General features: G+C 35.2%; 1 protein-coding gene across 5 annotated transcripts in view; it reads left to right on the top strand.

Moving 5' to 3' along the window:
* Positions 1–14,264, top strand: part of NT5C3A (5'-nucleotidase, cytosolic IIIA) — a 25,918-nt gene that overhangs the window by 8,816 nt on the left and 2,838 nt on the right. For 2 of the 5 annotated variants that reach the window (XM_027892224.1, XM_027892239.1), the window contains exons 2-7: positions 5,099–5,205; positions 11,431–11,529; positions 11,979–12,048; positions 12,761–12,807; positions 12,945–13,030; positions 13,290–13,379. In XM_027892224.1, coding sequence (XP_027748025.1) covers positions 5,099–5,205; positions 11,431–11,529; positions 11,979–12,048; positions 12,761–12,807; positions 12,945–13,030; positions 13,290–13,379 — 499 coding nt within the window. Of the gene's footprint in view, positions 1–5,098; positions 5,206–7,635; positions 7,687–11,430; positions 11,530–11,978; positions 12,049–12,760; positions 12,808–12,944; positions 13,031–13,289; positions 13,380–14,264 lie in introns of all 5 variants that reach the window. The other 3 variants (XM_027892233.1, XM_027892260.1, XM_027892249.1) reach the window with 2 other exon arrangements.

Genomic DNA, 14,264 nt, shown 5'->3' on the forward strand with positions numbered 1-14,264 from the left:
TTTTTTTTTTTTTTGTTTTTTTTTTTTTTTTTTTTTTTTTTTTTTTTTTTTTTTTTTTTTTTTTTTTTTTTTTTTGCGAGGTCAGGAGAGAAACAAAGCTAATCAGATTGAATTTTGGCTAAGTAGGATTTCATTTATAGAGCAGTATTTCCAAGATAGATACATGATTACTGACTGAAGATCACTTGATCATTTCCAGATACTCACTGGAACAATAACTAAACAATACACAATACATAACTTCCTTTTTAACCTGCCAGTTAAAAAGCTTAATTCTCTCCAAAGTGATGGAATGGGAACTAAGCACAGAGATGAGGTGATTCCCCTAACATATAATCAGAGAAAAAAAGATGCCTGTCCAGAGCTGTATTCATTCATCTCAGAACTTATAGAACTGGTTCTGTATGTTCTGTAGCCCCTGTATTCTCTCAGACTAAATTTTGACCTGGACTAGTAAGTGAGAGGAGGAGATCACATAAAATACTGGGAATTCAGGCCTTAGTTACTATTAGATCTTCATAGACTTCTACAGAGAACTTGAAATGTTGCATGAAGTGTTGACTTCTGTTGCCACAGTTGTTACAGTTCTTTCTGAGTTTTGTAACGTGTAATAAAACCTGTGTTTGAAAAATATGTCTTTGATTAATTAAGCAGAGATCACTGCTTTTGAAGTGTTTCTATAAGCATGAGAGGAAGGCACTTAAGGGACAATGATGCTGCAGTATCTTTTAGTCTCCCATCAGAGAGATGTATTAAATGCAACAAGAAAAAACGCTTACAAAGTTTAGCTGTTCTTAATACATTTGAGCGTATGTGTCAGCACTATGAAGTGTTCGATACAGCCACAAACTGTCAGACTTTTAGATGATCACCGGTTTTCTCATGTATTATAAAGAAAGATGGATCTCTGATCAGATCCAGAAAAATCTCTATCCAAAAAAAAGTCATTAAATAAGTCCTGTGATACCATTCAGGTTAAGACCCTCACCTTCTTAGCATTTGTCTTCTCTGGATTTATCACAGTTTAATGAATTCGGTCTTTAATATATCCTTAGCACTTTTCTATAGTATGTGCTGTTCAGGCTCTTCTGTTTGAAGAATGACACTCCTCACAAATCATCTCTATAATAGACATACACTTTCATATACAAATAATATTTCTATATCGCACCATACCAATTGTAAATGTGGCTACTATGGGGTTTTTTACACTAAACCTTTACTGGAAAAAATAAATAGTATCCAACCTTCTTGCAAGACAACCTGCTAAATCTTTATGTACCCTAGCTTCATCAAACTGAGCATTTATCTTACTTTCCCTTTAATTGTCACAAATATAAAAAGCTATTCCTGGAACCAGCATGCTGCTCACTAACTCAGTTCACTAGGGCATGAATGATAATCGTGTTTGAATACAGGTGGCTTGTGTTGGTTCCTTTCTTCTGCTTGGTTTTGGTATCTGAGTATACCAAGGTTCAGGTAGCTTTCCCTGTCTTGTGAGATTATATCAGGTAGGCTGCTTTGGAAAATATGTACTAAGTAAACTTACTGCAAAAGCAAAATTAGATAACAAATACAGTTCTTTAATGTTTAAAATTGATCCCTACAATAAAGCAAGGTATTGCTCAAGTAAAGTTGAGCAATATACTAAAAATATGAGGATATATTCAAATTTGTTCAGTTGTAGTAGGGTCACTAGAGAGGAATAAAAAGTAGTAAGCTCACAAAAAGACACCAGCTTATGTTTACACTGCAGACAGGTTTCAGTCACCTCTAAATTTTGTAGCAAATATTCTAATGAGCAGAAATTACTCTTAACTGTGTCCTCTTTCTTCATCTCTAAAAGCTGATGTCAGTGTAGTTGAAGTATTCAATTTTTTACTTAAAAAACAGTTAAGGTAAGTTACCTAACTTTCTTAGGTAACTTACCTGTGTTCTGTTAATATCTTTCCACAAAGAAATGCAACTTAGGGCAAGGGTATGTAAGGACCGGTAAAACCAGTTTTTCTTTACTTTAGATTAAAACTTGCAGTGTTTCATACTCTTTGAGAGCATCCTGAATCTTTACACACCAAGTTCATCTAACACACCAGCACATGAAGTTGAACCTTTTCCTAGTCTTACATGAATGACAAATCATCTAATGTTTTAAGTGCTGCTCTTTTTTACCTCTCTCTCTTTTTCTGTGTAGAATATTCTGTAGTTGAGATATGGCCCTCAGCCAAAGGGAAAAGGCTAAAATAGAAACTGTCTGTTGACATCGCTATACCTCTTTAGTTTGTGGTTCTTAAAATATATTTAAATGACCTTCCGAATTTCAAAGAGTAGAAATGTCATACTGGAGTTTGTTTCTCAAATCAGCAGTAACAGAACATGGTTAGTAGGAGCTGTTGTAATTTAAGTGTTTGGCACAAAGGTTTCTTGGAGTTGAAAAGACAGTCTTCCTTGTTTTGTAGACGAGGAGTTTCACATATGGCAATTTCATTAAAGTGAAAGTACATTGTTGATAGAGATACAGTGGCTGTTTTTCTAAGAATTAGGTGTTGGCTGCATTAATGTTTACATAAATTTTGCTCACGTCATGCTCTAACTCTTTCACTAAAACTGTAATCATTCATGTGAAACACTTTCTATTTAGTCTGGAGTACCCAAAAACAGTCTGCAAGAGTTGGACTTAATTTCTGTAATGTTTTTTTTTCCAATCTGGAGTTGTATTTAAATTTAATTAAATAAAATAAGAAACCCCTCTTTTTTTTTGTTTTCCCAACTTTCATAAAGAGCACGCTAATTTTCTTTAAATTATTGACAGCATTAGAATTTATTTTCTCAGTGAATCACATCTGAGAAGTACCAGAATATCAACAGGCCAGCTCCACGACCCACCAAATCCCAGTCCCATCAATTAGGTTTACAAGACCCATCTATATATCAGTACCAGCGTCACCTCTGAAATATATAAAAGCCCAAAAGCAGTCACTTTGCAAATTGAATGTATAAAGTGATGCCTTTCCCTGAACTACATGAGCATATTTTACTTCATTATTTACAAGGGGTTTTTTTGAGTTGGAAATCTAGTACTGACGTAAACTACAACTTTTTGTTGTGCAAATTAGTCATATTTGTTCAAGATACTGCACTATGCATATGTTTCCCAAACATTTATATGAAAATATTAATGAAAAGCATGCTAACGATAATAAAATACTGTAAAAGGTAATATTCCCTATATGGTACCTTCTACAACAGCATACAAATGCTCTAACAAGTAGATTAATGGGAGCTATGAATCCTGGCAAATACCAGTGCCAGGTAAGTTCAATTTACAGAACATAGCCTTTGCAAGGCTTATGTTATATTTTGAAAATACCTTTCAAATGGTTTTGCTGCTTCAGGATGCAGCAGACCTTGTGCATTTGAGGGGATTTTGTTCAATTCCAAGAGGTTGAGTGTTGATTCAAGTTGCATGTTTTGTATAAGCTGAAGTATTCACTAGTTGTTTTGTTGGGTCAAAACACAGAGACCACCACTGAAAAAAATGAAAGTACACTGTAGGCCAGATACACTGAGGAATTCTGATATAGTACATGCTGACCTACAGTTGGAATGTAGACTCAAAGCATGGATCTGCTGTACCATTCAGAAAAAAATCTGTTGAATTTTTGGGCTTTCTAATGTAGAAGAACACATCCTCCTTAGAAGGAAATTTTTATAACTAATGAATTTCTAGAGTCCTGCTGCTGTGAGGGTTTTTTTCATAGCAATAGAGGTTTTTGTATGTGCTACACTACTAACCTGCCCTTGCTTTCAGCTCTGATGATCACACTGCTCACATTGATGGCCACATATGAATTGGCCTGATGTTTGTGGTTCATTCTGGCAGCCTGAAACAGTGATCATGAACCTGAGGTTGAACATGAGTTGTGGGGTGATATAGAGAAGCTTGCACTGTTGCTATAGCAAGAGTTAACTTGCTATATGTGACACTTTCAAGCATTTACACTTCAGAGTGTAAAATGTAATTAGACAATGCTTCCTTCATCTTCTCATGCTTTAATTTCTTTTCAATCCATCTTCTGTGTCACCTAGTTACGGTCTTTGATCAGGCAACATGCCTAATTACAAACTTCTGAAAGCAGGTTGAGTTGCCTTGTCTTTCAAAAATCCTGACAAACAAGGCTCCTCGATTTCCTGTTTCAGTATCACACAGATAATTACAGCCAAAACAAAGATTAATTAGTTCATTTGCTCCTTCTACATAAATAAATGTGTGCTACCTTAGTAAACATTAATGAGAGCATGTCACTGAGCTGTAGGAAATTTGTGGCACTCTGCAAAAGGAAATCCTAAAATACTTGCAAAGATTTTGGAAAAGGTTTAAAAAGTAACAAAGTAGTCAACTTCTGCTTTGAAAAACAAGTGCCTCCCTCTGTTAGAGCAGCCCAAATTTGCCTGCTGCATCCATGAAAGCTGTTCATTCTGTGAAGGTCAAAGGTTTTGTTGTTGGTGAACCAGCTGATCCGTAAGCCCGTCGGGCTGTACTGCTGAGCATAACAAACTGCTGTGCATTGCTGACATGCGTCACAGGACCCTGGGGTTTTGCACGGGGATTAGTCAGGCTGTATTTGGAAACGCCCTCAACTGCACCCTGTGCTGCTATATTAGTGTTTCTCAAGCAAGAGGAATTTTCTTTTGCTTCTGCAGCTGCTCCTGCAAAACCCTCTGGTAAGTGTGCACAGCTTCTGTCAACAGTACCGACTGTCTTCTTGCCTGCATTTTTAAGCCAAGGTTATGAGCTGAGGGCTTACTTGCAGTTGTTTACTGTGACAAACTGTATTTTTGTATTAAAAATTTGATAGCACAGAATTAGCAACAGCATTAAAGGAACAAATATACAGTTTTAATTGAATAGGTTAATTCAGCTTAAATGTTTCTCTACTTTTAAATCTGTATCAGAGCGTTCTTAAGTGTTGGTATATTTTCAGGGTGATGTCACTATGTACTGTGCATGTCAGCTTTTATTTCTATACAGCAGCAATAGAAAGATCACATAATATAGCAGACCAATTCTTAAAAGGATTTGGTTGGTTTTTGTTGGCAGCCTGCATGCAAGCCCTGCATCTCTGGACTCTGCTTGCCACCTATGCTGTTGCAGTAGGACAAAATCAAGGACAGAAGAATCAGGAGTGCCCTAAGCTCAACGCACAGGTACTCTCCTTTAAAAACACAAGAGGAAACGCTGTTGTCATGTTTTTTGTGAAAATACTCTCTCCAGATTTTTTTTTAATCGGGTTTTTTTTCCAAACTATCAGAATCCAGCATAGGAGGTATAAAAAATATGTAAATAAATAAAATAAAACAGGAAAAATAATTTTTTATATGCATCCTATTCCATGTCTTAAAATAGCTTAGGCAGTGAAGCCAATTCAAGTTATTTCATATAACCTGTGCTGGGTATCTAGTTTTACAGCATGTTATCAAGCAACTGTGAAGATACTCAGTGTTCTGTTGTTTCATTCACGTAATAACTTTGCCTATTTACTTTTTAGACAAGTCGTCCTAAGGCTATTTCTTGACAGAACTATTAAAATAGTAATTTAGTAATTACTGGTTCCTAAGGACTTCTTACCGTATTTAAGCTTGCATCATATGAATATAAAATGTATTATGGTTTTGGTAATTATAAATTGTGTTTGTCCTGAGCTGAGGTTATGCTAGCGGAGTGCACAATCGGTAATGCAGTTCTTCTGACAAGCTGCACAGAATGGAGTGACTGATGTGACTACACTCATGTCCCGTAGCTTTTGATGTTCCTGTCTAAAACATAAGCCTACTAACAGCTGGGGCTGCTAAGAGAAACCTCTACTGCGCTAATGAAAAAAAATTCAGTCTGAATTAAAGCAAATCTTGCTTTATATGTATATGAACTTCTACATATGGTGGAAGAGATACATTCTTGTTTTGTGAGTTTTGTTACAGCTCCCCTGCTTCTTGCAACTCATACACTGCAAATAGCAGAAGTTACATGAGGAAGCTTGCACGCTTTTTCAGAAGTTTTTTTAGAAAGCTTTTTTTTCTAGAGTAAATAATGTTCTGTAATAATAGGAAAAAAAATGAGAGTGGAAAATAATATGTAAATCAAGGAATGTGTCCCTTTTCTTTATAATCTCACCAGACTGTTAGTTTCTTCCACCAAGAACAGCAAAATCAATTTTTTCTAACTTCAGGGTATCAAATTTCACAGTTACCACTGATGCCATGCCCTGCCTTTTTTGGAATATGTCCATAAGTAAGTATATGTGATAGCTAGTCTCAGACCTTGGAACTGGGCATCTGCAGTTCCCAAAATAAATTTATTCTTGGTTTATAGTCATTTATGTGGAGGCTGTCAGCATAGACTAGAAATAAAATTTTACAAATAATTGAATCCTATACATTTTATCACTTTGATTTGCATTTTCCATGTTCCCTAATAACTCTCCTTGCCAGCCTACCCATGTGTGTCCTCTGTATCAAAAGATAACATATTTGCAAGTCTAGTCTAAGGCAGGTTTACCAACTAAGTAGAAAAACAGAAATTTTGTGATACTTGAAATTCACATACTGTCAGTAGCATTACAGCTAAATCATATTGTTGTATCACTTTTGTGACATTACGGTCAGCTGAAATTTTGTGGAATATTTTAATACATTTGTAAGTGTGAGAACAGTTCTTACTATGATTCACAATTACTGGCTCAAAACAAAGTATTCTGTCAATCATTGAGATTTATAGAGAAGTTCCCTTAAACTTTTATCCACCCATAATCCAGAGTGTTTTCTTCTCAGTGATTTTTGGGAGGCTTCCATACTAGATGAGTCTTTGTAAAACAAGAAAACTTCATATTTGCCAAGTAGTGTAAGCTTACAGGGTCTCAGTATAAAAATACTCTGCTCCAGTGTCTTATGTCCTTCGTCAAAGCATTGCTTAGCAGACTTATGATGACAACCTCCTACAGTTTTAGTTATTACTAATAATATTTCAGGCTGTGTGTCTAGATTTGATTGTGAAATGAGCCATATCTCTATGTAGTTAAGATAGCAAGTCATTCATCAACTCATCCTTCCCAGCTTAAAATTACTGACAGTCAAAACAACAGAAGGTCCCAGAAGGATGGAAGTAGCTGTTTTACCTCCAACACTCAGTAGATTGAAAAGTTCAGTATAATCCTAACTCCAGAATATGGCATTGCTCCCTGTGCACACAATCAGTTATTCATTTCCTGGGATACCTGATTGGAAATGCTTACTGTGGCATTTAAATTCACTTAGATCACTAAAATGAATGACAGGTCTTGTCACCAGCTCTTGTTTTATAATCAAACTGACACAGCATGCACTTAGATCCAAGCTGCCTCCCAAACTAAGAAAACAACATATATATTAAGCAGCACCTGGATACAATATAAAAGCAGTTCCATTTGCACTTGTTATCCAACTGTATAGAAGAAGCTTCATTCCAAAACTAAAATTCAGTAGGGTCTTTACAGCAAATACTTTATTTAACCCTGCTACACAGATGCATGTTTCACGTACTAAATAGACTTGTAATTTTCAAAACTATCCTTGTTGTAAAATGATGCATTCTGTGGTTTGTAGGACTGAGGGATTTCCAAACCTGCGTGAATCCATTACTGTTCATTCCTCAAGGTATGAGTATAACATTGTTAGCTACAAAATCATTTCCTACATCCTTATTCCAGTTACCTGCTGTCACAAACAAGCAAGCAGATCATTTTTTCCTTTTTGTAAGTCCAACTAAGCTCAACCTTTAAAATAATCTTTTTCAGTTTTGTTCTCCTTCCTTCTTTCAAAGGCTCCTTAAAACTGTCAGAGACTAGAAATTTAAATGTCTTTGTGGCCAGTGTATATGCCAACCACAAACTGCCTTTGGGAGTTCTCATCTTTTAACATGTGTTTTAAGAGATACCAGCCTCTGGGCTATTTCAGTAGCATATAGATGTCCTTGGTAAGAAAGAAAACTCTTCTCACACTTTCATAAAATGACAGAATACACAGGGGCACTTAAATCATTCAATATGAGGTACTTTCAGATGTCACAATGAAATATGAATTCCTTTTCCTGTGCTTATGTCATTTTAGTTCTGTATGTAGAAGCTCCTCATTCTGAAAAGCTTTCTTGGCTTTGTTAGGTGCTGGGGAGATTTTTGTTTGGCTACTTCTTCCTTTCTGTTCTTCCTAATCAACTAGTGCATCAGAATTTGGGGCTTTTTATGTATATACTGAGTTGACTCCTAGAGTTTTCTTAAACAATAAATAGAACTCCAAATTTTATCAAATTGAATGAACTTTTCTTACTAGCATTTTTTTCACCCTTTGTTCTTTCATCTGTCTTACCAGTTCTTTCCAACTAGAATCTGCTTTCCTCTTTCAACTGTGAAGAGTGGCAAGTATGCAGCAATGAAACAGCAGCTAGACTGGACAGAAGTGTAAAACATTGAAGGAGACAGTTTGTCAGAAAACTGGTGACTGCAGTTTCATTTAGACTTTCATTAGGCAGTTTCATTTACTTCTACTATAATAATGGTGAAGACTAAATAAAAGAATCGCTGCTTAGTGTTCAGTTGCAAATATTAATACAAGGAACTAGTATTGACAAAGTGGCTATTTTGACTAACCATATTTAGCTGAGGCTTTATCAGATGCCACATCTGTAATGAAGACTTGTTTTGTCTGTGAAAGTGCCTGTGAGGCAGAAATTGTATGGGTTATAATTGCTGCAGAAGACTTCCCCCTCCTAAATTAAAATACGCTTCAGCTGACATCAATTCTTGTGTAAAAATGAAAAATGTACTAGAGATAAATTAACCTTATAAACTGATCTTGAGTAGGAGTATCAGTTTACAACATCAAAGCAGGAAGCTTTCATCACACTTAAAATCTTAAGCAATCTCTTGTTTAACATGATCTACTAAAATGTTTACCAAGATTTTTCCTCAGGTTGTTTCAGAAACTTACGAAAGGGCTCTGTCTAAAGCAAAGCAGTACCTGAAATGAAACAGTACCAAACGATCCAACTTTCCTCATACAATCTCTTCCTCTGATCTCTCCATCTCCCCCAACACCTGTTTAAGTTAGTTATATTACGAAATCTGTTGCTTAGTATTTAAGTGAACCAAATAATGCTTGAACTACTTCTTAGAAAAGCTCGCATTTAGATTTCATGTTGTTTAATTTTTGCATTCCAAATCTAAAAATTCATATATAATTTGCTGAAAGTTAAAGGAATTAGATCAGTTAATTTACACTACAAAAATTATCTAACACAGTCAAACTGCTTTATCTTTCATTATAAAGAATGCTGTATACACACAAGTGGTAAGCTTGCTTTTGTTTACCAGCACCATATAACACAGAAAAGAAATACTATAAAACACCTTTAAAGAGTTGCAGATTATTAATAAATTATTTTGTGAAGCTAGATCTGCTGCTAATTGTGAATAAATACCTATAAATGCTTTGTAAAGGTATATCTCAAAAGATTAGCAAGTTCTTGAGTGGATATTTTTTAGGAATTCTATTTCTTGTTAACACTCAGCTCTCTCAATGACTCCTAGCCTGGAATGTAGGTGATAGCTGGAAGTCAGTCCTAATGGACCTTTTGTGAATTTGCTGTGCTAAATAAAAGTAGTAGCAAAGCACTGCAACGACACAGGGAACAACGACCTTGGCTTAGGTACCACTTCTTCAGAAAATGTCTGTGCCATAGGATGGCAAAGGAAAATGTTATTTTTTTTAAACTAAGTGAAACAAATCCACTTTGTTTCTTTATGAGATTTATAAAGCAAAGAAGTAGTGAATACGCTGTCATGACTTAAGAATTTTTTATAAGATACTCTGGTACAGGTGAAACTTTTTGAATGGGTGGAAAACCTTGGAGATTCATCAGAAACTCAGAATTCTAGAAGGATTTCTATTTTCTGTTTTCAGTAGTGTTTTTGAGGATATCAGCCAGAAAGTAGCAGTAAGCACACTGGGGATTAGAATTGTTCGTTATATTGAAAGATAGGAGCACTGATGTGGCAGAAAAGATACAATCCAGCAAGATTAAGTGTAAAATTTAGCATTTTGTACAACTACCTGTTTCTGCCTAGGAGTAACTTTGAAAAGTATTTGCTCATTACCAGCCGAACTTGAATCATTCCCACCATAGTACTGGTTTGCAATACTTTAAAATGCCATTTTTTTCTTAAATGATAACCAAATTGCAATTTGGCTTCAAGTTGACTGTTACTAATAAACAAAAGACTTAGCAGCATCAAGAGTGCTGCATGACTTACAATCGGTGATACAAGAACTCTGGGTCCAGAAATGTGTCTGGAAATAAAAGCTACTTCTTTTTTTTTTCTTCTTCATTTTTCTTTTTAAATCAGCTCATTGCAGCGAAGATTACATGCTAGCTATAAGAAAAGGAAAGTTGAATGATCAGAGTGCTAAAAATGTAATTCCTAGCACTTCATCATGTCTGAAGTTCTATCGACAGAAAATGAAGTTTACTACTCATAAATGCCCATTTAGAAAGGTTGTAAATGTCTGATGCCTTTGCTTTAGAATAGGTCTATACGTGATTGTAACGGAAGGAAACGCATGCTACACTGAGAAATTTTTGTAAATAAGCAGTTCTTTTAGCATTTCTGCAAAGCTGAAGAAAAGCTTTCAAAGTAAGCAAGGGCTTGAGGTGTTGTTTGGGGAGGTTGTTTTGTGGGGGTGTTTGGTTTTGGGGGTTTTGTGCACCACATGCATTTATCATATTCAAGAAATATACTTCATTCAAAGGGAATATGTGATGTGATAGCATGTGTTGTTTCAAAAGTGTGCAGAGAAAAAGATAACGTAATGATTGCTGGACTGGCTAGGGAGCAGGAATTACTGTACAGCCTTGTATTGGAGTACTCAGTTGTCACAGCATTTTCAAGGAAAAAATTGATATCTAAAAACAGTGTGTCGTCTTGACCTCTGTTGAGACTTTAAGGGCATATTAATTGCACAAAGAGTTAGTTTTAAGACTCACTATCTCCCAGTGACATATTTGAACCACAAGATGCACACTTTTGTCCTGTTTCTATACGTGTCCTTTATTTCCTACAAATATAATTATTAATTAAATGCTTTTCTGTGAGTGTCAACTTATTGGATAATTTGATATTAGGAAAGGAAATTAAAACAGATGTTGAAAGTAAACAGAACTGTGTGCATTCATCAGTTAATACATCCAGAGTATTTTTTGCTGCTTCTTACTCTTGTCTTCCTGTCCTGACCATGTCTTGATGTCACATGAAAGTGTAACAGAGCTTCCAGTCTGATGGATGGCAGGTATTGTCTGTAAGTTTTCCTCTGTAAGTATGTTTATGTCTTTGTTCTCACTCTCCACAGATGCCAGAATTTCAGAAGAAGACTGTCCATATTAAGGACCCGGGGAGAGTAGAGGAGATTATTTGTGGCCTCATCAAAGGTGGAGCTGCCAAACTTCAGGTAAAGATAGTAGAAGCTGTAACTACTTTGGAATAAAAGCAACTGTGAGATTGTTGCTATATACCAAAACTTTAGGTATCTATTTATATATAAAACAGAAGTCAACCTTCAAGAAATCTCCAGAACTTAGGCATGTGAAATATTTTAATAGTCCTTGTTGAATCAACTGTAATTCAGCCTGGATCTAGTTAAGTAAATGACATAAACATGGAGCCTTAGTAATTTCAGGAAATACTCTGACCAAAGAAATTAGAAAAACAGTTTTTTAGAAAAAGTTACTCTTCTGGGATATGCTAGCTTGCATTACAATGGCTCAATAGAATAGGGAGGTTTCTGTGGCACACATGCTACTCAGCTGCAGCTATTGTTGATCGTTCAGAATTTCTAGCCATTCTTTACTTTGTCCCTCCACATTGTAAGACAGTTTTGCTTTTTCTTTTCTTAAATAGATTATTACAGATTTTGATATGACATTAAGTAGATTTTCCTACAATGGAAAAAGATGTCCAACTTGTCATAGTGAGTACTTTTTTTTTTTTTTTAATACAGATTGATTTGTTCACTCAATTTTTCACATATTTTAATTTTCTGGCCAATTTATTTCATAATATGAGATTTTATGTTGACTTGTTATCTGGCTTGTACATTCTAATGAAGAAATATTCTAGTGACTGTGGTTTTATGTGTGTATGTATGTATATTTTAATCAAAATCTGTGCAATTAAAATCAGATAAGTTGTCATTTGCAGTAAAGTATTGAGTTTTGAACTCTAAAGATGTTAATGGCTATATATGGTAGGGTTGACTTTTATTTTTAAGAGCCCATAATAGTCCTGACACCTGCAAGAACCCGATAGTAAACTCCTTAGAATTCTTGGCATTTTTATCCCTATGGTGTATACAGTCTTTTAGAACAAACAAAGAGAATGAAGTGGGAACTTTAGGACATACAGGATGCCTCAGGATGATTTCAGAAACAGATAAATCTCAAAAATACATACAAAAGCTTATAATTGACCTTGTAATTCAGAGATGAGGGGAAGGACATCTTCATGTACTTATAAAGAAAAATGTTCCTTTTACTGGCTACTGCTAAGAGAAGTTCTGAGGGAACATACCAGTATGTCATCAAACCTTGTAATCTGTGCCATTTACAGTTCTGTAGGGCAAAGTAAAAGAAATATATCGTCTTGTTTAACACTCTTTTTTTTTTTTTTCACCCCTCCCCCAGACATCATTGATAACTCTAAGATCATCACAGACGAGTGTCGGAAAAAGGTAAACAAAAAACCTACTAGCAGTTGGCTTGTTGTGCAGACAACTGTCATTATTCCCTGTGTGAAGAAAGTTACACCAAATACTAAGTGTTATTTTATTAAAATCCATTAAACATCTGGTGTATTTTTCCCTTTCAGTTATTGCAGCTGAAAGAAACCTATTATGCTATTGAAATTGATCCAGCCCTCACTATTGAAGAGAAGTATCCATATATGGTAGAATGGTAAGAGACGCCTCCCGTATTCAAACTGTACTAAGATTAGATTTAGTAAGTTTTTAAAGGCAAATTAATGGCAGTACTTAGCTTTTAGCTATCACATTAACTGAATTAATCTCTCTAAGTGCTGTACAGCAACTGGTTCTGTTTTGCCATTAACTTGAATAAGCAAGAATTAACCACAGAAGATACCTTTCATCATAACATTTAACGAAAGGTGAATCTTCGTAGCAAAGTTCAACTCATTTTTCTCTTTATATTCCAGGTACCATAAATCTCATGCACTACTCATTGAACAAGGCTTACAGAAGGATAAGTTTGCAGAAATTGTGAGGGAATCTGATGTTATGCTGAAGTAAGTTCCTTTTTATTTGAATGATACTGTTTTAGAGCATTTTCTGTAGATTCTTACTGGGTGGTCAGGAGAGGAGAAAAAAAAAAAGGGAAGGAAACAAAAAAACCACACACACATTCCTGAGAATGTGACACCTTAATCCTGGAACACAGTGAGCTCTCTGTGCTCCTATTTTATTATTTATTTGTGTGCCCCATTATATGTTATAGCTAAATGCCTACAGTGATCACACTGTATAAACCAGAGATCTGAAACTTTTTTTAGTCCCATCACTACAAGCTTCATTTCTGTAGACTTTCATCGTCTCTGAATTGCACTGGTGACATTTTTTTAAGGGCAATGTAGAGTTTAACTTAGTTCCTTTGGAAAACATTCAGTTCAATAGTTTTAACTGAGATAAAAGTGCAGCAACTTGCAAAGCATGTTTCGTATGTTGTATTAAATATCGTTTTTCCTCTGTGGCTGAAGGCAAGTTTAAAAGCCAGCAAAATCCTTCTTCAAAATGTGCTGGTGCTCCCATCTCTTTGAAAGCTCTCTAAAACTGCCTGTAAATTTTGGACTACTGTAATAGGATGTTAGAACTTAAATTCTGGAACTATTTGTTTATAATACTGCCTAAATTCTTATCTTTTGTAAACAGACAAGCACCCTGTCTCTGCCTTTTTGAAAGCCTAGGTCAATGTGGGTTGAATCTTCATTCACAAGCTAAAATTCCCTCAAAAACTTTCACGATATTTTATTTTAAATGTAAAATTCTACCAATCCAGTCTGTGTGGAGAAAGTATAAAGATATCATCATCTTCTTCCTGGAATACTGTACATAGACTTGATTGGGTACGGAACACTACAAAATTTTCAGGAAAGAACAACAATAAATGTTTTCAG

Source organism: Empidonax traillii, unplaced genomic scaffold, assembly GCF_003031625.1.
Source record: "Empidonax traillii isolate 1590-97213 ecotype Southwest subspecies unplaced genomic scaffold, ASM303162v1 scaffold14:size4059594, whole genome shotgun sequence".
Lineage (NCBI taxonomy): Eukaryota > Metazoa > Chordata > Aves > Passeriformes > Tyrannidae > Empidonax > Empidonax traillii.